Source organism: Quercus suber, unplaced genomic scaffold (genome assembly GCF_002906115.3).
Source record: "Quercus suber isolate HL8 unplaced genomic scaffold, Cork oak 2.0 scaffold_757, whole genome shotgun sequence".
Classification (NCBI taxonomy): domain Eukaryota; kingdom Viridiplantae; phylum Streptophyta; class Magnoliopsida; order Fagales; family Fagaceae; genus Quercus; species Quercus suber.
The window spans coordinates 87,711-115,563 of record NW_027070193.1 but is presented as its reverse complement, the minus strand read 5'-3'; the positions used below and the strand labels follow the sequence as shown (position 1 = coordinate 115,563).

Here is a 27,853-nt window from a genome sequence, read left to right as displayed (position 1 = left end):
AATTAAAAATGATAAATGAGTGAGAAGGTGTCATCATAAATAGATAGTTCTTTACCTACTCACCAATTCATCTAATTAAGTTTAGTTTTTTACACTTAGCTCATATAGTTGTTCTCAAGGAACAAAAAAAAAAAAAAACCTCTTAACTCACATGGTAAAATTTGTTGTCATCGTATTTATACACTAGTCACAACAAAATTTGATATTCTCTTTGTTTTTGTTTTTTGTTTTCTAAATATATAATTTGATAATTATGATTATTATTAATAAACATTATTTCTTTTTAGACATTGATTATAATTGTATTTGTATATAAAATTATTTATTCATGTCTATATATTTACATAGTGTTTAAATATGAAGGTTTTTATAGGTAATTTTTATAAAATATATATTTAATTATAAATATATATTAAAATAAAGACTAAGAAAAATGTATGTTTTCTAAACTGTATGTGTCAAAATTATAATAAGTTAGTTAACAAAATAGCAAAGATTCTGTTTTATATTGATTATAAATTAAAAAAGAAATAGTTTTAAAAGTTTCCGTGATGGGATTTTAAAATATTAACAAATTATAATAAAATATTTGGGTCAAATTTTGTTATTACATTATTAACATTTTAAACTAAACTAAAATAGTGCCAAATGATTTGACAAAACAACTTTACAATGCACATTTACTCCATAATTTTTTTGAGAGTATGATATTGTATACTATTATAAAAAAAAAAAAAAAAAAAAACAAATTCTACCTTGATATTACTTTTATTTTTCACTGCTCATAACTCATAACCAATTATAGCTTTTAAATAGAGTTATGGTGTGCATTTATTTTAAAATCTATTTTCCTCTTCTCTGTAATGATTGTTAAAAAAAAAACCATTTTTATTACAAGGATATAAATATAAACTTTACTATTTGAAGGGGTGAAAAAAAGTGTTTGAACAATGAGAGACTACGATAGAACTTGTAGCAGCTGATTATTTCTCCACATGATATATAAAAAAAAATGGGGGTTAGGGTTTTATCAGCAAAACTAATCTAAAACCACACTCTCTTCTCTCTCCGCCAAACGCCACAGATTCAAACAAACAATGGCAGAGGACTCGACAGCACTACCGACCCAACTCGCCGCCGCAACGCTAAACGACGTCGCATCATCGACCCCCGTAGAATCTCTGAAGGCCGAGTTCTCGGACCGAGTCCCGATCCGATCCATCATTGCCAGACCCGACGGCGGCGCGGGGCTCGCGGGGCAGCGGGTCCGGGTCGGAGGATGGGTCAAGACGGGTCGTAAGGCGGACAAGGACGCCTTCGCGTTCTTGGAGCTGAACGACGGGTCGGGTCCCGGGAATCTACAGGTCATCGTGGACGCTGCTGTAGCGGATCTTAGCCCGCTCGTGCCAACCGGCACATGCGTCGCCGTTGACGGCGTTCTGAAACTTCCTCCGGCTGGGACCAGGCAGAAAGTGGAGCTTCGGGTCGAGAAGGTGATCCATGTGGGTCAAGTTGACCCGGCCAAGTACCCATTGCCTAAGGCCAGGCTCAAGCTCGAGCTTCTCAGGGATTACGTTCACCTTCGCTCCAGAACCAACACGGTAAATCCTTTTCGTTATTTGCTCATTACGTTTGAGTTTTGAATAGTGAGCATGTTATTGGGCTTTGGATTGGTAGTGAAATTTTGCAGTTAGAATTGGAACGGTGTGAAAAAGTTGGAAACTTTTTATATATAAAAGAAAAGCAATATATTCCAATTGTGTATGCTTATTTCTGAAATGGGTATTTGTTATGCATGTGATTTTGATTCACTTTTAAATTTTAGGTGCAAAATGTTAGTTGGGTCTGATTTGTGATGATTGCCTAAAGTTATTTACAGCAAGACAGAAAGGACCTTGAAGAAATTGTTGTCCCCAATTTTGAATATTTTGATTAGAAATAAAGCTCATTGAAGAAAGAAAGAAAGAAAAAAAAAATCAAGGATGATTATAATGCATCGTCAAATAAAGTTACATTTGGGTCCGAATTATAAATTTTTTGGATCAACATTTGGGAATTCTCATTTGTTTTTTGATTTTTATTTTCTTAATTTAAGGCCAGCTAGAGTTCTGAATGTCGTGTTTTGGATTTAATCTAATTCTAAAAACGCATAAGGCCTTTCTGCAATTTTGGCAGACATAATGTTGCTGGCGGTTTGATGTTAAATTTACAGTGTTCATTGCTTATAGAAGGGAGACTGATTATTATTATTATTTTTATATAAATTTTATAATTTTGAAGGCTGCATTTTTACTTAATACACAAGTGAAATTTATTTATAAGGTCCTATAAAAAAATATTTATAAGGAGCTTTTGTGGGACTTAAATGGCTTGCTTATCTCTTCCACTCATTCCTTATCTGCTAAATGGCGGGAGGGATCAATTAGTTGAACATGTGCATCAAGAGACAGTCAGGATGTTGTAGTACAACCAGTAGAATGGCTGTTTAATGCTCATTTTTGTGTTTACTACCAGATCCAAGTTAAGAGAACTAGATCTTGGATTTTGACGATGATGGAATTCTGATGTAAATTGATTTCTTATTGACTACCACTTAAGGATGACATGTGTGTTGTGGCAATATGATTTCTTGCTGATTGAGTTCTGATGTGTATCTTTCTTACCCTCTCGTGGTTATCTAAATATAATTCTTTGTGGTTACAGATATCAGCAGTTGCTAGAATCCGCAATGCCCTTGCATATGCAACACATACATTCTTCCAGAAGCATGGCTTCCTTTACGTTCACACTCCAATTATCACCACTAGTGATTGTGAGGGTGCTGGTGAAATGTTTCAAGTTACAACTCTGATTAGTGAAGCTGATAGGTTGGAGAAGGACTTGATTAGGAATCCTCCTCCATCAGCAGCGGATATAGAAGCTGCTCAGCTTGTTGTCAAGGAGAAAGGAGATATTGTTGCTCAACTGAAATCTGCCAAAGCAAAAAAGGATGAAATTCTTGCTTCTGTGTCTGAACTAAAAATAGCAAAAGAGAATCTGGCAAAGCTGGAGGAGAGATCAAAGCTTAAACCTGGTTTACCCATAAAGGATGGGAAGATTGACTATACCCATGATTTCTTTGCCCGTCAAGCATTTTTGACTGTCTCTGGCCAATTACAAGTTGAATCTTATGCATGTGCTCTTAGTAGTGTCTATACGTTTGGACCAACTTTTAGAGCTGAAAACTCTCACACTTCCAGGCATTTAGCTGAGTTCTGGATGGTGGAACCTGAAATAGCATTTGCAGAGCTTAAGGTATGTGAAACCTATATCTTGTATGCTCATTGATATTTATGGTGTTTGAGAAGGCTGATCTATAGGCTATTGAAGTTCTATTGAATGCTTCTAATGAGTATGTGCATAGGTGTTTGTATGTGTGGAAAATCCTGGTGTGGGCAACTCCATTATCATAATTTAATAAATTAATTGTTGTTAAATACATCAACCTTGACATGGCTTTGTCCAAGGAACAATGTAATTTCAAGATAATAGGGTTTTGTTCCAATGAATTCATTCTACACCACTTTGCTCATCCATCTGCACTATTTCATCAGCAATTGTTATGTGTTGGGATTGCAATGCAAGCTGTTATGCAATAGGCTGTTAAGAAATACAAGGAAATATTGGTTGAAATGTCAATTGTTGGGTAAAAAAAGGTTGATTGTTGATGTTTTATCTGTTTGTGGTGCACATATATACATGTAGTGTGAAATATAATACACAGGTGTAAAATTAAAGTGTCTGTTTTTGTAGGATGATATGAACTGTGCAGAGGCATATGTGAGATTTCTGTGTCAGTGGTTACTTGATAACTGCCTTGATGATATGGAGTTTATGGCTGATAAGTTTGATAAAACTTGCATTGAGCGCCTAAGAATGGTATCTTCCACCCCTTTTGAGCGGATTTCATATACAGAAGCTGTTGAACTTCTAGAGGAGGCTGTGAAAAATGGCCAGAAGTTTGATAATAGTGTTAAATGGGGGATTGATTTAGCATCTGAACATGAAAGGTCTGTGACTGTCTTTTATGGGTTCCTTCTGCTTCAATAGCAGTTGCTGATCTCCTGGGTTTTCTAATTTTGCAGATACTTGACAGAGGTAAAATTTCAGAAGCCTGTCATTGTCTATAATTACCCAAAAGATATCAAGGCATTCTACATGAAGGTGAATGATGACTGTAAGACAGTTGCTGCTATGGATGTCCTTGTACCAAAGGTACATTGTCTTATTCTACTTGTTTGTTGTTTGGTTTCGATGTACTTAATTCTGGTTTTAATTTTTGCCGCATCTTTGCATGTGAACAAATTGATATATGTCTTAAATTCCAGGTGGGTGAGTTAATTGGAGGAAGCCAAAGGGAGGAGCGTTACGAGGTTATTCAGCAGAGGTATGGGAATGTTTATGCTTGATTGGTCACTTTTTGGGGTGTGAATATCCAAATGATGCTAAAATTTTCCACTAGTTATTTTCCTAAAGATTTGACATTTATTTTCCTCAATTAGACTTCGCTCCATAGAAATCATTTTTCCTTGAATTATTTAAGCAATTTTGTTGGGATGCTTTCTTTTCTTGCAGAATACAAGAGATGGGGTTGCCTCTTGAGCCATATGAGTGGTACCTTGACCTGCGGCGTTATGGAACAGTAAAACATAGTGGTTTTGGTCTTGGTTTTGAACGCATGCTTCTTTTTGCCACTGGCATTGAGAATATCAGAGACGTTATTCCTTTCCCTAGATATCCTGGGAAAGCAGACCTTTGAGTTATACCATTGCTTATTAATCTTAGTAATTTTGCTTGTAGAATTCAATGTAAGCTATTTTCCTTGTGATTCTGAGGTTATCGTTATGGCTGATTGAATGCAAACCAAAGTGACTAAATTATAGTAGTGAAATTATTATATCTCTTGTCAGAGCCTGTACTTCCATTACTCACCCGTGAGATCATTTTGGTGTTTTCCATGTTACTCATCTATGAGAGAGTTTGTCAAAATGAGATAATTGTGGCATTTAATTCATGCAGCCTTGCGCTTTCCTGTGTTGAAAATTGCATTTGCAAATCTTATTATCTAACTAGTTGTGTTGGGATCTTTGGAATCTTAGTGGGTACAAAAACTTACGCCAATGCTATTATAATTAACCTTACTTTCAATGAAGTGAAAATAAATTCACATTTCAAAGGGCAAAGAACAGATGTGCACGAGTTGTACTTATTTAACTTCCTACGAGGTTGTTTCAATTTATCATGATTCGTGAACAAATGCAGATCACTTATACTTATTATCTGCCATCTGAGTTTCTACATCTTGCTCCATTGAGCCACAAGTCAAAGAAAATACATGAGAAGCTGTTAGAATAATTGATTGGAATATTTGATGGAACCAATCTTGTATGTGATAAAATAGATGAAATTTGTTGGAACTAGCCTCTACTGCATTGTATACTTCATTAGCTATTAGATGTAAATACTTGTAAATTTTTTGGTACCAAAAGATGCAATATTTCTACAATGAGGATTGTGCATAAATTAATTTTGAACAACAATAAGAGAGATGAGTATTGCAACAATTAGCACACAAGCAATAATTCCAGAAATCAGACAAATGCACTTGAATGTGGGGAAGGTACACTTCGTTGTGAGGTTGTAAATTCAACTTCATATAGGCAAATGCTATAGAAGACTGTAGCCATGAGAAAAAGCAAGATAATTGTGAAGTGTCTTTTGAGTGGGGAGTTGCCCAAGACTTGAAAGTGTAGTCCAACGAGGGATGCCAATGAGGTAAAGAGAATTGAGAAAGACAAAAGGCTATGGAGTCCCGCGAAGGATTTGAGTTCTTCACTGGTGCGCACACAAGCAATAATTTCTTCAGCTTTGTTATTGTTTTTTTTTTCTTCCAAGCATAAACAAATCAACCATAATGACATAGGTTTTTTCCCCCAGGTTATTCAGTTTAATAGCTTCTTGATAAGACAAATTGTCATACATTGTCTTATGAATGAGGATGGAAAGACAAATAATTATTAGCTTATGCACAATTTTTTCTAAGGTCTAGTTGTACTTTTGCACAATTTTTTTTTTTTTAAAACCCACTGAGTCAATGGAAATAAACTCTCCCAAAAGATAATTAATCAAAGATATTAATAATTCGTTATTGTCTTTCCATCCTAATTCATGAGACAATGTATGACAATTTGTCTTATCAAGAACTTAAAAAAATTGATTGATCCAATTTTAAAATATAGTCCTATAACAATAATTATAAATATTTCTCTCTCTTCCTGTTTCAATGTCCCTAGTTTGTTTTTGGGTTAAGTATAACAAAATTTAATAAAAAATCACCGCTCATCTTTGGTGTGATGGTCGTTCTACAAGTATAAGTGATTGTGAGGTGTGAGAGAATTTCTATTTTGTATTAAAAAAAAAAAAACATACGGTAGAGGGATAAATTAACCCTTCAATACTAAATTTCGATATTTAATGATAAAACAGATTACGAAGGGTTAAGTATTACAAAGTTTTCTATTTAGATGGGGCTTAATTTTATTTAACAACAAGGGATTTAATGTATGAACATGACCTCCTTTTCTCCCTTGACTTGTCCACCTCCCTTGGTACAGATAAAATAAGGCATAATAACACAACACAATTCTACATTTCTACCATTTGCTTTTAAAAAAAAAAATTCTACATTTCTACCTAGTAAAATGCTAAAAATACAAACTTTGTTACAAATTACTTATATAGTGAGTAATTATTGATGATGGTGCAAGAAAAGCACCAAGTCAATTACTCGTCCATCCCAAGTCAATTACTCGTCCATGTGGTCGTTCATATCAATGTACAGAGCGGAGAACGAATGGTTGGTACACTCGTCCTTCCATAACCGTCCTCTTTCATTCTCCATTCGCTCGTCCAATGAAGGACGAGTGAGCAATGAACCTCGTCCTTCATTAATGATGGACGGGTGAGGCTCACCAAGGCTTACACTTAACACTTTCAACCAAGAGTCACATTGATTGAATCTCAACACAAGTCCCGATGAGATGACTCTTATGACAGTTAAGGAAGTTACCCTCTGAATCTTCCAAACTCTACGACGATTGGGAGAAATAACTGATTTCTAACACTATATAAAGACCCTTCTACGCAGAGGTAAGGAGACTTTTCCTCTTTTTTGGAATTCTAGATAAAAGTTAAGTCTTTGAGGGCTCTTCTTTCTCCTTCAATCTACTAACTTTATCATCGGAGAATTAAAGGCCAACTCCACCCGGTCTTCTCTGATTTTCTTTGGTTTTCCAGGACTCATTCTTCAAGATCAAGTGCATCCGAAGATTTTTCAGCCCACTGATCCTTTAGGACTCATCAATTGATAAATAAAAAAAGATATTATTAGATACAAGAAGCTTGATTTTTTTTCTTCTACCAATTGGTGTCCTAAAAAAAAAAAAGAAAAAAAAAAAGCTGTGTTTGCAGAATATGGCCGATTACATCTGACAAACCACGAGTGAGTAGCTTGTAGTTTAAGCTTACAAGAGTAAGAAGACGACCGGTCGTTTTTCATCAGAGTTCAACGCCGTCATTCGACACTCCCCAAATCCCAATTAGGATTTTAAAGAAAAAATCGTCGTCGTTTGCCTTTCTCTTTTTCTCTCTCACTGTGGTACGAAGTTCTAGTGCTACTCCAACAATGTCGATGGGCATGGGTCCTCCACCTCCCAAAACCCTAACCCTAGACACAGACCAAACCTCTTCCAATCCAACAGCAATGAAGCCCCCCATGGCCCCACCTCCCGAAAACCCCGAACCAAACAACTCCGATACCTTACCCGAGGCCACCGAGAGCTCCACCACCACCACCACAACCGAAACACCGTCGTCGTCGGAGGAGGCGGAGGCGGAGGTGGAGGCAGAGGCATCTCAATCTCAGTCTCAATCTGAGAAAGTTGCTGCTGCGGCGGTTCCGTACACGATTCCTCCGTGGAGCGCAGCTCCGTGCCACCGATTCTACCTTGAGGTTCTCAAAGACGGTTCTATCATCGACCAATTTCAAGTCAATGACAAAGGGGCTTACATGTTTGGACGCGTCGATCTCTGCGATTTTGTGCTTGACCACCCCACTGTGTCCAGGTTTCATGCAGGTATACTACATTTCCAAATCTCTGCTCATTGTTCAAATTCAAATTTGACCATTCTTGATAGTTTGGCATAATAATTATCTAATGGTAATGGAATTGGGTTTTTCTTTTTGGTCAGTTATCCAGTTCAAAAGAAATGGTGATGCCTATCTTTATGATCTAGGTAGCACTCATGGTACTTCCATTAACAAGTCTCAGGTAACTTATCAAAAAATTTAATTTTCTGTATGAAATAGTCCCAAATTATATGTGGAACACATAATATATGCTCGGAGAATAGGGTATAACTTAGATACAGTTCCTTAAGTGCAGTACATTAGGTTCTGTGATTAAATTCACACATATGGTAGCATTGAATTTAATTTTCTTTCGAAAACATAACATTGTTAGTGTTTCATTGATCCATGCAACCATGTGTTTGAATTTAAGGAACTGTATCTAAGTGTTGCCCTCAAGAATATGTTAATTTGTTGATACAAAAACACTCGCGGACTTGTATTATCTCTTTTTGCTGATGGCTTTATATATAAATCGTTTCTGATTTTGTTATGTTATAATTGCTGATTGGTCATATCTTTACTTAATCAATCTTCCTTTTTCGCCATTTAATCAGGTTAAGAAAAGGGTTTATATGGACTTACGTGTTGGTGATGTTATTCGGTTTGGTCTGTGAGTATCTTTTCCTTGAGTTTTGACTTGCTTAATATCTGTTTATTCTTTTTCTATGTCAATACGTTGTGATCCAGTTCCAGTTGGTTTATGGCCATACCAATAAGTAATAGATTCTTTTAGATTATATAACATGCATTGTATGGTACATGTGGCCGATCCTGACTAATTTGTTGAGGATCCATAACCAACCCCAAAAAATTTGGGACTAAAGCTTTGTTGTTAATGTATCATGCATTGTCTATGAATGCTATTAGGCCCAAAAGGTTAGCCTTATACCCGAGCTAAATCTTCAACTATCTTTTTGATGAGTTCATGTGGTCTAACTCATTTGTGAGATTAATAAATCATAAGGATTTGATTTTACCAACATAATATTATCTTTTATTCTGTTTGACTTGGCTAATACACCAAAGTTATGATTGTTCAGTTACCCATTTTCCACAAAGATTTTATATGAACTTTTGATTATTGGTTCTTCATAAAAGAAGTATAGATATGTATGCTATCAATAGTTGTAGAAAATGTTTTTATATTTATTCCTGTTATCATCATGAACTGTTGTCTGTTCCTCACTCAAGTGAAAGAAAAGAGATACTTTTCTTTATTTACAATTTGTTAGAGGATAAATTCTGTTAAATACGTTATGTTGGCATTGGGGAAGTCTTGCTCCCATCAAATAAATGAAGTAGTGACAAGATTGAGGAAATATGGAATGAATTCATAAAGTAGAAAAGGGCTATAAGTAGTGTATTTTTCACATGTTTGGCATATCTAGCAATTCTAACATCTTACTAAAAAAAAAAAAAAAATGAAAGGAAGCTAAAAAGTTCTGATGTAGACCTTCCTTAACCGTATGTTATTATGTCATGTTCAATCACAAATTCATATGCTCAATTCTTAAAGTTGCCATAGGGAAGTTGTGAAGCAGCTCGATGGCTCAAAATATTTTATGAGGGTACTCTATATTGTCAGAAGAAGTTCCAAATTGGAACTTGGATTTTAGTACTAGTTATTTTATGGCCAAAATGAAAAAAGACCCCTTGGGCCGTGGGGTTTGTGTCAGTTGCAATTGCAAACTGACTCCTTGTGCTTATCAATTTTGTATCACTTACCCTTGAGGTTTACAATTTTTCCAAATTGACCCTCCATCTTAATTCTGTTAACTATAACTTGTAGAAAATGGTCACTTGGTGTGCATGTGATCACTTTACTATAAAAAATCATTTTAACAATAATACATGCACGGTACTTGAACATTTTCTGTCAACTATAGTCAACAGAATTGAGATTGAGAGGTCAATTTGGAAATTTCTTAAACCTCAGGAGTCATCAATACAAAATTGATAGTACAAGGGGTTAGTTTGCAACTGCCCCAAACCTAGGAGGTCTTTTCACATTTTGCCCTTATTCTGTAGTTACTTTGTTGATTATAATGCTGGCAGTCTGTTGTACCATATTTCTTCATCTTTGCTGCTTTCCTCCTTTTGGATACTTACTAATTATTATAGCTCAATGGTACAATGTCTTAGATGCAATGGTGTGAGGTGGAGGGTTAATACTTCTTTTTATTTAAAAAAAGGGGGGGGGGGGATGTATTATGTTTTTATAAATGAGAAGGACAAAGTTGTTAATTATTGATGTTTGTTGGAACCTACAAAGGATTTCCCTTCCCTACCTTGGTGAATTGAATTAGTTCTGCGGGAAAAACAGAAGTTTTCTGAGCTTCTTCAAGGGAGCCCATGACCTCTAGCACATAGTGCAACTTGAAAACTCAAAGATGCTAGTTTATTCATTCACTTCCAGCTTTATACAAATAAGAGTAATCATTAATGTTAACTTAATGTTCATCTGCATACAAAGTGGAACTAACTGAAACTATTGCTAACCATCAGGACGGGATAAGAACTAAGAAACTCAAATTCAAACAAACTCTACTACTCAATCAGCAACCCAACTTCCTTTTTAATTATCTCCATATGCTGCGTACCTAACATTTATCATTTTTAGCTTCTACATTTACTCTTTGAATATGAATCTTATTATTGCTTTTGTTTGTTATTTCACAGTTCATCTCGCTTGTACATTTTCCAAGGACCATCTGAATTGATGCCACCGGTAAGACTTCAATAGCACTGTTTTAAAATTTTCAGTGTCATTATTTTGGAATTCATATGGTTGGACATAATGAATCACATATATTCATTTTATATTGCCTATATTAGTGATAGTAGATTTTCTATTTATTTTACATTAATGAATTCTACATAAACATCTAAGAGAAGGATTATATGAAATCTTATGTGGTCAGAAAATCATATACAATTGCATATTAGAGCAAATAATTTTAGAGAAAGAAGAGTTTTGGAATTTCCATCTAGAAGAACAAGAATAACAAGCTAATTGATTCGGGATGCACAAGGAAATATTTATTTTATTTAAACTTGTACTCTTCCTTATTTTTTCATTAATAATAGTTTTCTGATTATCAATCAAAAACAAAAAAATTCTTATTGGAGCCAATTGTATTTCTATTGGTCAATTATATTTTATCTTAGGTCTTACTATTTGATTAGGTTTATTTTTATTTTTATTTAGAGTTAATGGTACGTTTGCCAAGTAACTCTAGGAAAGTTTTAATAATATTCTTACGTTACTTATCAAAAAAAAAAAAGAAGAAACTCTAGAAAAGAGGTTGAAGGAATGTTTTTTCTTTTTGATAAGTAATAAGATATATTGATATCAAAAGGGAAAGACCCTAGTACACAGGGAGTGAACAAGGAGCCAAACAGATCAAACACAAAAATTGCAAGAATCTAGGAAAACAAACAGAGAAGGGAAAGATTTGTTTTGCAAAGCAAACAACCAATCCAACAAAGTTCTAAAAAAGAAAAGCTTAAGGTCTGGAATAGATCTCTCAGAATCTTCGAAACAACGACTATTCCTCTCCCTCCAAAGACACCACATTAAGCCATGAGGAATGATGGACCATATATAACCATTTCGATGACGACCAAAGCTGCCTTGCCAGCACCCTAACAGCCCCAAAACAGTAAGGGGCATAACCCAAGATACTCCAAATAAACCCAAAACCATAGACCAGAGATCCATAGCAACGGGGCAAGATGGTCAACCGATTCAGCATTACTCTTGCACATGTAGCACCAATCCAAAATCCACACCTTCCTTTTTCGCAAATTATCAATCGTCAAGCATTTCCTTAAGGCAGCAGACCAAACAAAGAAAGCTACTCTAGAGGGAATCTTCTGCTTCCAAATACTTCTCCAAGAGAAACCGAAGATAGTAGGACCAGCAAGAATTCTATAGTAGTCTTTCACCAAGAACCCCTTAGCTTTGTTAGGAATCCAACACATCTTGTCCCCAACAAACCCCTAATAGAAGAACCATAAATGGTTTCCATGAAGCTTGATAAAGCCTCTAATTCTCGAACATGCACACCCCTAAAGAAACTCACATCCCAAAAAAGGACACCATTGGGGGATTTCATGAGCTCAGCCACACTAGCCTCCTTATTCCTGCAAAATCTGAATAGGCCAGGGTAGCTAACAGCAAGAGGATGCTCTCCACACCAATGGTCAAGCCAAAACTTCACCCTAGACCCATCACCAATATCATACAGAATATGGCGAGAGAAAGAAGGCCAACCCTGACTGATACACTTCCATAACCCAACTCCGAAGGGACCCTTAACAGGTCTGGTGCACCAACCCCCCAAAGACATCTGTACTTCAACTCTATCACTTGCCTCCAAAGGGCATCCTTCTCAGACCCAAATCTCCAAAACCACTTCCCAAGAAGAGCTATATTGAAAAGTCTTATCTTCCTTATGCCTAAACCACCTGAAGAAATAGGAGTGCATACAGTAGCCCATTTAACCAAATGCAATTTAGGTTCATCACCCAAACCACCCCATAAAAAATTCCGCTGAAGCTTCTCAATACGGTAAGCCACACTAGCAGGTATAGGAAAAAGAGAAAGGAAGTAAGTGGGTAAATTAGAAAGGGTGCTTTTGATAAGAGTGACTCTACCACCCTTGGATAGATACAAGTGTTTCCAACCCGCCAATTTCCTTTCCATTTTCTCTAGAATCGGATTCCAGATAGTCTTATCCTAGAATTTAGCACCCAAAGGAAGACCCAGATATTTCAATGGCAGAGAGCCCAGTTTGCAGCTAAGGACATTTAGCAACAAATCAATAATAGGCACTACTCCAACCGGAACCAATTCGGACTTGCCCAGATTAATCTTAAGCCCCGACACCGCCTCAAACCAAATAAGAATCATACGAAGAATCAAAATCTGATCTAGATCAGCATCACAAAAAATGAGAGTGTCATCCGCAAAAAGGAGATGAGGTTGAAGGAATGTTACCCTGCAGCCCAAAGCAGTCATCCACTTGTAATGGGACCTTAGCATCAATTACTTGATTAAATGATTGTGTGATAATGTTCCAATGTAAGGAATATTTTTATGTGCTTTTAGCTTAGCCTTTACCATCTTTGGTTTAGCTTCTTGATGACATTCTACAGTCTACACATTTTGTTGACACTTCTATTTGATTTTATCTTACTGTTGTTGCATTTGCATCTCTCTTTTGTCTGAATTTTCTTCCCCCAGGAGGCTGATGTGAAGATTATTAGAGATGCAAAGATCCGGGAAGGTATGCTAGATCGTGAAGCTTCACTTCAACGAGCAAGACGGGAAGCATCTCTTGCTGATGGTGTTTCATGGGGTATGGGAGAGGATGCAATTGAAGAAGAAGAGGTTTGTGGGGATTTGTAATCACTTCTTTGGCAGGATGTGACTTGGATATATATTCTTTTCTTGAATACTTCCTTATATAATACAATTTCTTTCAGAATGGAGAATCCATATTCTTTTATGAGAAATTAGTTATATGTCTTCCACACTCGCTGACACATTTTTGTAAATTTTCAGGATGATGCTGATGAAGTTACTTGGCAAACGTACAAAGGACAGCTTACGGAGAAACAGGAAAAAACTCGTGATAAAATATTGAAAAGAACTGAAAAGGCAAGTGTCTTGGTTATTATAACTTTCCAACAAGGGAATGTATCTTCAATATTGGTAGTGTCTTTGTTTTGTACATAGAGGAAATTATTTGAAGGTTGCTTAAACTCTTGATCTCCCTGTCAGTTAGAATGATCAAATAGCTTTTGATCTAGATTTACCCTATTATAACGATTTACTGGCAATTTGGGGTTGTATCTTTCGTCAAGTTTTCATACTTACATTAGTGATTTTTCTTATTTAACTGTTTAAAGTCTATTTCTTATGCCCTTTGTATTTATATACACCCACTTCCCTGGTTACAGATTGCTCACATGAAAAAGGAAATAGAAGCTATTCGTGCTAAAGACATTTCTCAGGGTGGTTTGACTCAAGGGCAACAGACTCAGATTGCTAGGAATGAGCAAAGAATGACACAGGTAAATCTCTACAGTTATAGGAGTGTGGTTTAGTCTTTTTCAGTGATAGGCTGCATGCCTACATGGTTGTTGTGAACATAGTTTTCAAAGGCAAAGGTATAAGACAATGCATCTTAATTAACTCCAAGTAGAACAATAAGCTGGGAATCATGCCACATGAAGTGGAAGTCACTAGTTCAAATCTTCTCTTCTCTTTCCCCTTGGGGCTGAAACTTACTGAAAAATAAGAAAAAGAAAAGGAAATGCATCTGAATTCTTCTAAGGTCAGGCATAAGCATTAAGAACTTTTACAGCTAGAAAATCATATAGTTATATAAAAATCATAAAGCTCAAAAAGTTAGCACATAGTGAGTAATATAAAAAAAATAAAGCTACATAAAAACAGAAGTGATATTGTGGTAAGCTTTACTATAAGCAATTAATTAATATAAATCCATATAATGATCAGTAAACAAAAAATGTCTCAAAATTGGCTATTAGAAATTTATCACCATAAGTTTTGCAAAATTCTTGAGCACCATAAAATGATAATAGTTCGTTAGGAGTTATGGTACTTTGCCAGCTAAAACAATTATCCGTGAATAATATTTTTCTTTATCTTAGGTAAGAATAAGAGAGGAAGAAGAAATGCCAAATACTGTAATATAAACACTTGGAATTCTTACAACTACCAACGATGTTAGGTATTTAGGATCATGTCAGGGAAAAACTATTATAAAATTATTTTGGGACAAGACAAACAAATATTATCTAGAATCATGAGAAGGAAAGTAGGAAAACACATGTGCGCTCACAAACACACACACATATCCCCAACCAAATCATATAAAATTGAATGAGATACCAATGAGTTCTAGCTTATCTAACACCTCCTTCCCTGCAAATGCTAGGTAGAGGCTGAGGTCGTGGGTTCAAGACCCACATGGTGCATGTGTAATCTACGTATAAAAAAATTGAATAAGATAAATATTTTTTGGAGTTGACATATAAATTTGTTGGAATATTCTCTCCTGCAAGTTTACTTAAATTATTTTTATCTCTACTATTTTTACTTATATTTTAAAAAAATAATAAAAAAATTAAAAAAAAAAAAATTCTATACTGAAAGTCGAAATTTGTGGAGGGTGACTTTGTGGGTTTAGAATCCAATGGGTGAGTAACTTACCAATTAAAACCATTGTGGAGACTCACTGGGTAGAGAAGACTGAAATCTAAGTATAATCATTGATGAAGAAAAGGGATTCTGCAGTTAAACCTGGATACTGACCCCAAGTTAGGCATACTCTGGCTAGCCTGAGACATTTGCCAATTTTAGACTTTTTAAATGGTGTTTAGGTGGCCTTTTTGTACATAAGCTTCAAGTAGAGAAGCATTAAATCCATGATAAAAAATCCACACAAAGAGCATATCTGAAGCGAAACAGGGCATAAGCCTTAGAAAGCAGGTGATGATAATCAATATATCATGCATGTGCTTCTGTATTTTGATTAGTCTTAGCATTTTTTATTTTATTTTATAAGTGATGAGTTTTAGAATATATATAAGGAATAGTCAGTACTCCAGTGATATTGTTGCTGAGAAATAAACTTTCTTTGAAAGAGGAATAAACTTTCTTTGCCCAATCTTCATTGGAGAGAGGGAGCACGTTGGTTCTTGAAAAGCTTGGAGGAATTTTTAATGACAGATAACCTGATGGAGTTCATTATATCAATGAGGTGGATGGGAAAGCCTTTGTGCTGCAATGGCACAAAAACTCGTGGACTCTTCCCGCAATTACAGAGTTCAGCAAAGGAGAATGTAGGGGGTTGCTAATTACATCACAAGGACAACAAATGTGTAGTTGGAAGGGCTTCGGTTTGGAGGAATGAAAACCGCTCGAACCAAATCAATATGCAAACCCGAACTTGCCACTGGGACATAAACCAAGCAATGGTATCCAGGTTTAAATCAGTGAACAGAACATCAAGAAAATATGTTAGCCCCAACCAATACACACCAATTGGTGATTAGTGGAGGAAGGATCTATGATAAAACACTCAACAGTTGATCAAAGTCATTGAAGGAAAAGTGTTCTATGAAGCACAGGTGCGTTTCTGGATTCAGGTGCGGGTGCAGGACTTGGCAATTTTTGAAAAAGTAGAGTTCAGGTGCGGCGATTAAAAAATTATTAAAAATATTTTTATTTATATTTTCTATATATTTTTACTATTAAAATATTTTTAAAAAGTTACTATGGCCTGTTAGTAGTATTTTTACTATGGCACGTTAAAAGCAAAATGTACAGCCAAAGCCATGAACAATCAACAAAGCCAAAGCCCATGAACGAATCAACAAAGCCAACCTGTTAGTAGTAAATTATCTCAACAGCACAACAGTTAATAATACATAAATGGTATAGTTGAGAAGTTATAAAAAAATTACAGTACTCTCTCAACACAGTCACACTCTGTTGTTTACCCTGGCCTTCACATGATTCTGATTTTTGCAATGCTTCATTTTCAACCCTTTAAACTTTTCTTCATCTCCGTCTCACTTATCTTCACCTTAGTAATTTCTTCTTCTTATTCACAACCAAACGATATGCAAGCGCTTTTATCTTTTATTCACAACCAAACGATTTCGGCTGCTGGCGGATATGATCCGATACGGAAAAATGACCTGATTCTGGCTGAATCGGCGTGAATTGAAGCCGAGTTGGTGCGAATTGGAGCCGAGTTGGCACGAATTCCAAAAAAAAAAACTCAGACGCGGCGCTGACGCGCTGGCAGCGGCGTCACTCGCGTCGGGCTGCATTGGACGCAGGTGCAGTGCCCATTTTGCCGCGTCCGTGCATCGTAGAAAGTGTTTCATATGCCGTCATGTCAAAAGGAGAAAATCAGAAAAAGCGGTCAACACAATGCAATAATGGTAGTGTGAAGGTCATGGTGCTGATTAGCCCAGACACACACAAAGGCTAGCATTAAAGATCATATGCAGAGGGAGGCGAAAGGCGGGTCTCTTGGGCCAGGAATGGGAGGAAAAAACTGACGGTAAAGTGGATTCCATGTTGGAAAAAAAAAATCAGCTGTTAATAGCATGCACATATTTTTTTTTTTTTGGGGCGGGGGGGGGGGGGGTTGTTGAATGGGCTCAGATGCATGTGGGCCTATATTAGTGGGTAAATAGCACACTTCACTCTGTTCAAGCCCAATGGTTAGTGGGTTATTGAAACAATCTGTCCGTATTGGTAAACAAGAGAGTTCCTTTGGGTCAGCAGAAAGGGCAATGAATGGGTTGCTTAACCCGGTTGACCCACAACCTGATCTTGGTAATTGAATAGAATTTACTGGTTTAAGAGACACGGCATATATAAAGGAGGCAAAGAGCTCACTTGTGAAGCCAGTAAGGGGGAATGCAATTGAGCTCATTGTCGATGACACAACTCTCTGATTACTAGGAATTGGAGAACGTGCAGGGGAAAGAGCAATAAAAATGCATATCATGTGGTGTGTGGCCCCCTATTGTGGTTCAAATTCAAGATAATAACCTTGGAATGATGCGAGTGATGGTTGACACATGCAAGGTGATCTTACAATTTGATGATGAACATAAGGAAGTGGGGAAGTAGATCAGTGGATGGCTTGGGTATTGAAGAGTGGGGAAGAAGAGGGGTTGCAAATGGATTGAGAATGGAGCTTTGTGTATGAAGAACCAGTTAAAATTGATCTGATTCTGATTGCACCCATGGAAATTTTGGAGTGGAGGAACATAGGGAATTGGACAAAAACATTGCAATGGAAGCTATGGATTGGGTGATGAGACGCATTAACAAGTTCAACACTTTTTTAGGGTTTTGTAACTTTTGTTTGATGGGTATGAATGATTGTTGGTGTGGTGACCAACCACTCAAATGTGCTTTTCCAGTTTTGTATGAGAGTGCTATAGATCGGGCGGCTTCAGTGGAATCTTTGTTGGTTAGGCAGGTGGTGGGTGAGAGGAGAGGTTGGGATGTGCAGTTCCTTCATAACAGTTGGGAGTTGTAGTTGGTGACAGCTTTTCTTCATTGTATAGTCTCATAGTTCTTCCATTGAGAGTGTGGATTGAGTGCAGTGGAGGTTGAAAAAGGATGGCGAGTTTGATATTTGCTCTTTTTATGACGCCCTGAGAGGGCCTTCTTTAGTTTTCTTCCCTTGTCTCACATCTAGTAAATCCCTCCCAATATTTATAAATTCTCTTCTTTTTAGTAAATAATTTTTTTTGTTTTCCTTTGTTTCTTTTTTGTTTACTTTGTGTCTTTTGCAAGAAGTAGTCTTTTTTTTTTTTCAAGTTAATGCAAAAGGGGGAAAAAAATATAGCATAAAGAAAGCTGGCAGAGGAGTAAGGGATTTGAAAATATGAATTTCACATTGAATTATGATACAAAGAAGCATTTTTTTTTTATCCACTCTAGTGGTTTCTTTCCTCTGGATGAGCATTTGGAAGTAAAAAATCCTATCTAGAGATAGAGTAGCTTTCTTTCTTGGGCTGTAGCTTTGGGGAAGATTTTGACTATTAATAACCTGCATAAGAGGAGCACTTGGGTTTGGGACTGTAGCTTTGGAGTTGTGTTCTATGGTGTTTTGTTTGTTTATAGTGTATTGGTTCATGCTGAAAAAAAGTTGTAGATTTACTAGCCTCTTGGCAAGGGTGATTTGGAAAGTTGTTCCTTATTGTATGTGGTATATTTGGAGGGAGTGGAATGCCTGAAGCTTTGAGGATGTTGAACGAAATCTTCCTGATATTAAACTGTTTTTCATTAAAACTTTGTTGGATTAGATGCCAGTTGTGTGACGTTATTCTTTATGTTCGGTTTGTGATTTGATTGATCATTGTAATTACTAATCAGCATGATTGATTGTATTGTCCCCATTTATATACATCCTGTATACTTGGGTGGCTTCTTTTGATCTCAATGAAGTTCATTACTTATCAAAAAAAAAAAAAAAAAATGATACAAAGAAGTGTGACAGCTCAAAAAATGCCACACTAAGAAAATGCAACGATTTGCTAATGCGATCTTAATGTAACTTAAGTTAGTTATCATAGAATATGTGCAGACTGAATAACAAGGAAAAGTGATGTAGGGTGAGAAACCTGGTGAAGTTTGGGAAGGCACATGTTATCTGCTTACAGGAGACCAAGATGGAGTTTGTCTCTTGAGATTGTGAGAAGTGTGTGGGCTAACGATGTGGATGAGTCCCATGTGAGTTCAGTGGGAGCATCTGAAGGGATTTTGCTACTTTGGGATGAAATGGTGGTAGACAAGTTGGAAGAGGCCGTGCTAGGTTACACTATTTTTTTGTAAATTCCATAATGTTGTGTATTGCTTTGTTTGGACCTCTGTTTTATATGATTCTAATTTGGATGGGGAGAGAAGGAAGTTGATGCTTAGTGGGAGAGAGAGAGAATTGAATGAAAATATTATATATATGTGTGTGTGCTATAAATTTGAGAACAAAAAAAATGAGAGAAAACACCCAAAGGGGTGTTCTCTAAGAACTGTTTTGCTTAGTGATTTTGTGAAAACAGTTTGCCAAATAAGTTATAACATTTAATGGGATCCATCAATTTATGTATTTATATGACCAAAACTGTTTTTAAATTGGACTCCTAAAAATGTTCTTAGTCTTCTTAGAATGCAGATGGTTCTCACATATTAACTTTGTTACCAATTTTGTAGATTTTGGAAGAGCTTGAAAACTTGGAAGAGACACTGAATGATAGTATCAGAGAAAGTCTAGGTGCTCGTGGAAAGATATCTCATGGTAAGAAGAAAGGAGCAACAGAGGATGATGAAGAATATTCAAGGTACTTTATCTATGGAAAATTATTTTTCAACAGAATCTTCAAGACTAACCAAGTGTTATCATGTTTTGATTTCTCTTCACTTATGAAAAAAAAAAAAGAAATTCATGCGTTGATTTCTTTTCTTGCCAAAACATTGAAATTCATCTGAAATTGTCCAGGTTCCTCTTTTTGATCAGCTATCTTTGTTAATTGTAATCCTGTCTTACTTATAAGAAATAATTTTAATCCTGTTTTACATGACTATGCATTAATGTTTTTAATGAGTGGAATTTTTTCACTGCCAAAAAAATTATCTATATGGTTTTATTTTTTAAATACAAATGATAATGCATGTATTTATATGTCATTGGTCAGTGATGATGATGAATTTTATGACCGGACAAAGAAGCCTAGTCAAAAAGCTGGTGAGAACCAGTCTATTGAAACTGCTGATACTCTTCTTGCTAAGAGAGATGCCATAATGAAGGAAATGGAAAACAAGAAAGAGTTGCTTTCAATTGAGAAGAATAAAATGGCATCAGAAACAGCAGCTGAAACTGAAGTTGGAGATGCACTTGATGCTTTCATGTCAGGGCTTTCATCACAGCTAGGTATGGATTTCTGAATTTAAAATAATTCTCTATGCATCATATGCTTGATTTTTTGAGTTTATTTTGAAATACTTACAGTGAGGAAGAAAATTCCGTTGTGATGGTTTTTGGTGGTGTGCTTGCATGCTTGCACGTGTATACATGTTTGTCCACAGGCATTTCTGTGCGATAATAGATCAGCAGTGAAGGCATTAAAATGATGTAAAATATTTATTTACTAGAAGTATGCTCACTCAGTTTAATAAAAATAAAAATAAATTAAATAGAAGTGTTAAATTCAGTATAATTTTTGTAATAAAGTTCATCCCTATCAGTATTAAAACTCTTTGGAACTTTGGTAATAAATTTTCATCTAAAATAAATTAACTTTACAATTTTAAATTACCTATAGTGACTCACATGACAAAAGTATTATAAATTATTAAAATTTAAGTGGAGTAATATTAACTTTTCTAATAGAGTTTCACATGGAGCAAATTATTTTAATAATTTTTTATGTACATATAATATGCCACATGGCAAAGAATGGAAAAGAACAAAAGTCAAGAAATCCAAAATAGAAGAAAAAGGTTGGTTTCTCCACACCGAGAACCAGTGAAGTAAGGTTCAGAAAAGTAGAAGCTTGAGATCAGGCATGGAACGCTCATTGTCTTCAAAACACCTACTATTTCTCTCATTCCAAATACACCACATCAAACAATGAGGAACGACCTTCCATATATCTCCATTATGATGGCGACCAAAACGACCTTGCCAGCAAGCAAAAAGCCCACCAACAGACATTGGCATAACCCAACAAACTCCGAATAAACCAAAAACCATATTCCACAACTCCAAAGTAACCGGGAAATGTTGAAATAGATGGTCAACACTTTCACTATTACATTTGCACATATAACACCAATCCAAAATGCAAACCTTTCTTTTCCTTAAATTGTCAATTGTCAGACATTTCCCTAAGGATGCGGTCCAAACAAAGAAAGCCATTTTAGAGAGAATCTTCTGCTTCCAAAAGCTTTTCCAAGGGAAAAACTGCTCACTATGGCCAACTAGAAGATGGTAGTATGCACTAACCGTGAACCCCTTACTCTTACAAGGCAACCAACATCTCTTATCCTCCTCGATCCCCCTTATAGGAGTGCTATAAATGGTATTGATGAAGCTTCTGAAAACTTCCAATTCACGAGTATGCACCTCCCTACAAAATTGAATCTCCCAATGGAGGACTCCATTGGTGTGCCTCATTAGATCCGCCACGCTTGCCCTTTTGCTACGGGAAATCCTATATAATTCAGGATAGCGGTCTATGAGAGAAGAAGTTCCACACCAACGATCTAGCCAAAACTACACTTTTGATCCATCTCCAATTTCATACAAAATAAATCGAGATAAAGAGTGCCACCCCCTTCTAATATTTTTCCACAAACTGACTTCATATGGACCAAAGAAAGAGCTAGAACACCAATCACCCCAATCACAACCACACTTCACCTCTATCACTTGATGCCATAGAGCATCCCTTTCTTGCCCAAATCTCCATAACCACTTCCCTAATAGAGCTACAGGTTCCTAATCCCCAACCCACCTGAAGAAAGCGGAGTACACACCGTAGACCAATCAACCAGATGGAATTTGGGCTCATCTCCTAGGCCACCTCACAGAAAGTCCCGCTGAAGTCTAGCAATGCGGTTGGCCACAGAAGCAGGAATAGGGAATAAAGAAAGAAAATAAGTAGGAAGATTTGAGAGAGTGCTTTTAATTAAAGTGACTCTACCTCCTTTAGATAAATATAATTTTTTCCATCCTGCTAACTTTATTTTTATCAAAACAAAAAATTATGATAGATATTAAAAATATTTAAAAATAAATAATGAAATTTCTTTTAGATTTCTAGAATCTTTGGTGTTAGAATTTTAATCGGAGTAGTATTTTATATTTCTTGAAATTTTCACAATAAAATTTCACTTAAGAGCAAACTTTGTTAATAATCTTATGGTTAAAATACTATTTTGCATAAAGTAGCTTTTTGAATATACATCTTTCTTACTTATAAAAAAATAAAAACTATTTTATTTTTGGATAAGTATGATTAAAATACTATTTACTCCATCTAAGTTTGAGGTTGCTTCTAAATTGGTCTCTTAACTAAGAAAATTTGCAGGGTTCCAAATGATAGCCTAGTGGTAATGGCATCTTTTGTGATGCCTCATAAGTTTGAACCCCGCCTCCCCTCCCTCACTATCTACCTATCAAAACTATGAAAATTTGCAATGTACACCCTTAAGGATTACAGCAATAGTCTTTCTCTCAACATCCATAAGAATCTTTCCGTTAAACCTTACAAAAATTATGCCGTTTTGGACAAAAAAAATAGATAAGACGGGTCAGTGCAGAAAATATGATTGACTATAAAGGAAGAAGTACATTGATACTGTTGTAATAGTTGAGGGTGTAAATTGTAAGTTTTGAAAGGTAAGGGACCGATTTAGAAGTGACCCTGAATTTAGAGGCGGTAAAGCGAATTTCAGCCTAATTTTATTGTATTTATCATGTGCCACATGAAAAGGTGAAAAATAAAATAAAAAATTGAAGAACTAAGAAGAGGGTATCAACATGGCGCAACAATGGAGTTTGATTAGTACTTATAAAAAAAGATGGTGTTTGACTAGTATATATCTTAAGCTATTTGGTATTGTCAACCAAAAATTATGGTAGAATATTAAAAATAATTTAATGAAATTCTTTTTTTAAAAATTGGAACTTTTTGTAATAGAGTTCTATATAGAAGAGTATTCATAAATTCTTAGAACTTTAGTAATAGAGTTTCATCTAGAGCAAATTATTTACTTATCAAAAAAATTAAAAAAATCTAGAGCGAAGTATCTTAATAATTTTAATGCTTGAGCCATGTAGCTGAAGCAGATATGATGCGTAACACTTGCATTGAAATAAATGATGGATTTACCTATCAAAAAAAATTGAGCTAAATGATGTAAGCGCATGTAAGACAACTTTTATTCTATTACATTGCACATGATATGTTTGGTACTACTATTATGTTAAGTTGATATGTTTGGTATTTCCTTATTGGCGTCTTCTTGTAGTAATTAGTTAATGCTTGAGATCATCTCAGCTTACTGTTTTACTGCTAATTCCTTATTTTTTCAGTGCTTGACAAGTCTGAGAAACTTGAGAAGGAATTATCAGCTCTGCAGTCTGAAATGGATAGGATATGCTACTTGTTGAAGATTGCAGATCCAGCTGGAGATGCCGCTAAGAAAAGGGATCTGAAACTACAGGAACAAAAGGCTAACAAATTGGACACCCCTGTGACTGTTATTAAGAAGCAACCTCCTATGGCATCAAAAGAAAGCAGTGGACCTGAAAAACAGGTGAATGGCTCCATGCTGAAAGAAGTAACTACAGATGCAATAGTGGAGTCAAGCAAAAAGCTAGAAGCTGTCAAGATTGTCAGTGATACAACTGAGGGAAAAACTTCTGCATACACTGTTGTAAAGCCCCAATGGCTTGGGGCTGTAGAGGACAGGTTGACAGAAGAGACCCAACAAGCAGCACCTTTGGATCTGCATGAGCCTGATGATTTTGTTGACTATAAAGACAGGAAGAATATTTTGGCTAGTGGAGATGGAACGCAGACAAACGCGGGGTCTGGGATTGAAAGTGCTGCTCCGGGTTTGATTATAAGGAAGAAGAAGCCAGTTAAAAACCCTGAAGGTGGTGATTACAACGCATCTCAGCTGGTGACATCTTCGTCTTCAGGACCTGAACTCATGGCAGAGGATGCTGTGGCACTGTTGTTAAAACATAAAAGAGGGTATTATGAACCAGATGATGAGGAAAGAAATGAAAGTCAAGACACATCAGGGGTTAAGCAATTGAGTAAGGATAACAAAAAGCCTAAGAGGATGCTTGGTCCTGAGAAGCCCACATTTCTCGATAGTAATTCTGATTATGAAGCATGGGTGCCCCCTGAAGGTAAGCTATTTGATTTTAGCTTGTTTACTATTAAATTGGAATTTATATGTATTTTCTTTAATATTTACAATATCATTATGTTCCATGCAGGTCAAACAGGTGATGGGCGGACCTCATTGAACGAACGATTAGGTTACTGAATTTCAGAAGTGAAGAAGTGATTTCGAATGTTCTGCGGTTCTGTGACATTCATCATAGACTCTTGTTGATGGCCTATAATTATCATTGATAATGTAGAATTGATGCATGCACTAAAATTATGTGTTATGGTGGCATCATCATGGGAAATAGCCAGTGATGCTTGTGGTGGCTTTACATTGATCAAGGTGAAGTTGGGGCTGGGGGTATATGATTGAAATGACTTTTGTAGGAGATGGTCTATGGAAACATATATTAGTAGAGAAGTAGCAACAAGGAATTGAGTGAAAGAATTGCACTTAGTTGTTAATATTTGGTAAACAATTGACTGACAGAGCAGCATGAAATTCACTAGTGTAGCATGTACAGAGATTACTGATAGAAACCCTTTTGTTTTTGTTCTTGAGATTATTCTCTATTTCATTTTACGAATGGTTTGGTTTGCAATCCAGATTTTCTGTTGACTGGAGCATATTCTCATCTAATGTAATGATCCTTTTGTTTCGGCAATTCATAATTTAAAAAATATATATATATATATATTTTAGATGTTTGGTGCAAGTGAAATTTGCTAGTTAACAAAAAACATTTTCATTGCCAACGGAAATTTGGTTTCTAACGATAATTTCAATGTCATATTTTGGATCCTCGGTGAGTTTCTATTAAAAGGACCAGAGGTTGAAGTTGCACTTGAAACCTATTTAGACCTTACTCCATAACCCATTATAGGATTATCATGGAATTTTGATTGTAAAAAATCTGACAAAATGAAAGCATCCTATAAAACTGTATCTGGTGAAGCTTTTACATATATATAATATATTAGTTGATGTTCTGTACGATGAGTGCACATGCTATAGTTTCATACTTATATGAATCACTAAATTTGTGATATACGATATCATTAACATTTGAGAAATGAATTATTATTATTTGCTGCTTAAAGAAGAAAAGAAACAAATGTAAATTTTAAAAGTGATACAATTATCTTATTAATATATTAAAATTGTGAATGAATGACTTAAATGAATTCAAAATTACTTAATATTTAGGTTAATCATAGGCAAGCAGTTTTCTTTTAATCTTTTTACATTCTTCATTATGTGTGTTAATTCTATTAAAAAAAGGAGATGAGTTCAAGTTACACTTGGTATAACTCTAAAAAGTTACACATTTTCTAAACTATTGGATTTGAGTAAATCCAACGGTCAAAAAAGATATTAATTAATGCTAATATTATGATTAAGATCTTATTTATTATCTCTTATTTATGACATTTCATATTTATCTCTAAACCCAAAAAAATGTATATGTTTCTCTCTCTCTCTCCTCCATCACTCTTCCACCTCCACCGCCCGGACATTATCATGTCTTCTTTTGTTCAAAAATAGTACGATCTAATATCCTGCATGTCCAGCCCATCTATCCTCATATTGAATTTTTTCTTTCCCATTCTTGAGGCCAGACAAAGTTTTTAAGAGGAACGGACAAAAGCAAAAATTTATCAACATCCACATAATAAAACAATTAAAAAAATCCAGACCAAAAGATGACTCCAAGAACACCCACAAAACCAAGGAAAAACCAAATGCTTTCCTATGCTCAAGCCTTTAAGGATCTATAAAAGGGTTGGCTGAAATATATTTCATCACCTAAAAATAATTATTTTCAAATTAAACTTAATCTATGTCACGCTTGTCTCAGCGTTATTGTTATCAGCTTCACAGCTTGCCTTCATTTCTATCTTGTAATTTTTTTTTTTGAAGGAAAGGAACTAAAAAGGAACTAAATCATGTACATATTAACACACCATAGTCTTGGACGCTGGTGTTTAAAACGTGATCCCCAATAAGATCTAATGTAACCTTTTTCCCATTTGAGACTTGGAAAGATTTTACAGATTTTAATTCGTACGTGTCACTTTTCCTTCTTCAACTCAGCTTTCCAAAATTTCAACTGCATCTTTGAGGGATTTGAGTGATGGAGGAGAAAGAGAGGGTAGAGAAAAATGTGAATTATGGAGGAGAGAGAGAGAGAGAGAGAGAAACATAGACCTTTTTTTTTGGTTTAGAGATAGATATGGAAGGTGATAAATAATGGATAATTAATGAGATTTTACTCAAAATATGATCATTAATGAGTGTCTTTTTTAACCATTGGATCTACTTAAATTCAATGGTTTAGAAAATGTGTAACTTGAATCAATTTTTTTAAAAAAGTGTATATATATGTATTGCGTATGTTAATAATTTGCTTTTACTAGAACCTTATAAATAGTTTCTCTTTTCTCAAATGTTTTTTTATAAGTTAAATATATACTATTATACGTATAATAATGGATCATTTGTATTTAATTTCATAAAGCTCTTATTGCGTCACATCACAAACTACATCACTTATTTTTTCTAAAACTTTTTCCTCTTTTCTTGTAATATTGAATATAAAAAAAATGATAATATCTATTTTTACAATATATAATAATGGTGGGTTGGTAATTAATTTTGGTTTCTCATCTTTTCCTCTTGCCATCATTCTTCCAACCCTTCTTCTACCCTTCTTAACTCCCCTTCTTCCCTATAACTAACTTATTCACCTTATTATTACTCTTCTTCTGCTTTTCATCTCCCTTTTTTTTACTCTTTTAATTCTCCCATCTTATTTTCTATAAATTATCTTTTACTTTATTTGCATCTCTCTCCCATTCATTCCATGTTGTTCCTACCAAAAAAAAAAAAAAAGGTGAATACTCTCTCTCTTTCTCTCCAATTTTCTTCCTTGTTGGTGGATTTATTAATGTGTTTGACGCCTTTAAGCTGAATCTTTATTCTTGTAATTTTGCTTTGGGTTAATGAATTTTGGTGTTTTAATTCCCATAGCATGACCTTTCTCTTATGAATTTGGTTTAATTTTAGCTTGGATTAATATATATTAATCAAGTTTGGGTTAATATTTAGTTGTTTTGGAAGTGAGAATTTGAGTTTATACAATAACA

The 27,853-nt window shown here is 35.3% G+C and overlaps 2 protein-coding genes across 2 annotated transcripts; both read left to right on the top strand.

Moving 5' to 3' along the window:
* Positions 1 to 1,015: 1,015 nt before the first annotated feature.
* LOC111982975 (asparagine--tRNA ligase, cytoplasmic 1) lies at positions 1,016 to 5,082 on the top strand. The gene is made up of 6 exons (XM_024014595.2): positions 1,016 to 1,601; positions 2,704 to 3,294; positions 3,793 to 4,049; positions 4,125 to 4,254; positions 4,368 to 4,426; positions 4,615 to 5,082. The coding sequence occupies exons 1-6, from the start codon at positions 1,098 to 1,100 to the stop codon at positions 4,796 to 4,798; spliced, it is 1,725 nt and encodes a 574-aa protein (XP_023870363.1). The 5' UTR covers positions 1,016 to 1,097; the 3' UTR covers positions 4,799 to 5,082.
* A 2,517-nt stretch (positions 5,083 to 7,599) lies between these two features.
* Positions 7,600 to 25,371, top strand: LOC111982954 (uncharacterized). The gene is made up of 11 exons (XM_024014572.2): positions 7,600 to 8,174; positions 8,290 to 8,369; positions 8,785 to 8,840; positions 10,910 to 10,958; positions 13,479 to 13,625; positions 13,800 to 13,895; positions 14,198 to 14,311; positions 20,010 to 20,137; positions 20,492 to 20,727; positions 23,896 to 24,723; positions 24,814 to 25,371. The coding sequence occupies exons 1-11, from the start codon at positions 7,724 to 7,726 to the stop codon at positions 24,861 to 24,863; spliced, it is 2,235 nt and encodes a 744-aa protein (XP_023870340.1). The 5' UTR covers positions 7,600 to 7,723; the 3' UTR covers positions 24,864 to 25,371.
* The last annotated feature ends 2,482 nt before the right edge of the window (positions 25,372 to 27,853 follow it).

Bases quoted from the DNA above. Each gene is read 5' to 3' on its own strand.
- LOC111982975 (XM_024014595.2), top strand. From the start codon at position 1,098: ATGGCAGAGGACTCGACAGCACTACCGACCCAACTCGCCGCCGCAACG. The intron at 1,602-2,703 runs GTAAATCCTTTT...TTGTGGTTACAG, and splicing joins TTCGCTCCAGAACCAACACG to ATATCAGCAGTTGCTAGAAT. The intron at 4,050-4,124 runs GTCTGTGACTGT...CTAATTTTGCAG, and splicing joins TTAGCATCTGAACATGAAAG to ATACTTGACAGAGGTAAAAT.
- LOC111982954 (XM_024014572.2), top strand. From the start codon at position 7,724: ATGTCGATGGGCATGGGTCCTCCACCTCCCAAAACCCTAACCCTAGAC. The intron at 8,175-8,289 runs GTATACTACATT...CTTTTTGGTCAG, and splicing joins TGTGTCCAGGTTTCATGCAG to TTATCCAGTTCAAAAGAAAT. The intron at 13,896-14,197 runs GCAAGTGTCTTG...CCCTGGTTACAG, and splicing joins TATTGAAAAGAACTGAAAAG to ATTGCTCACATGAAAAAGGA.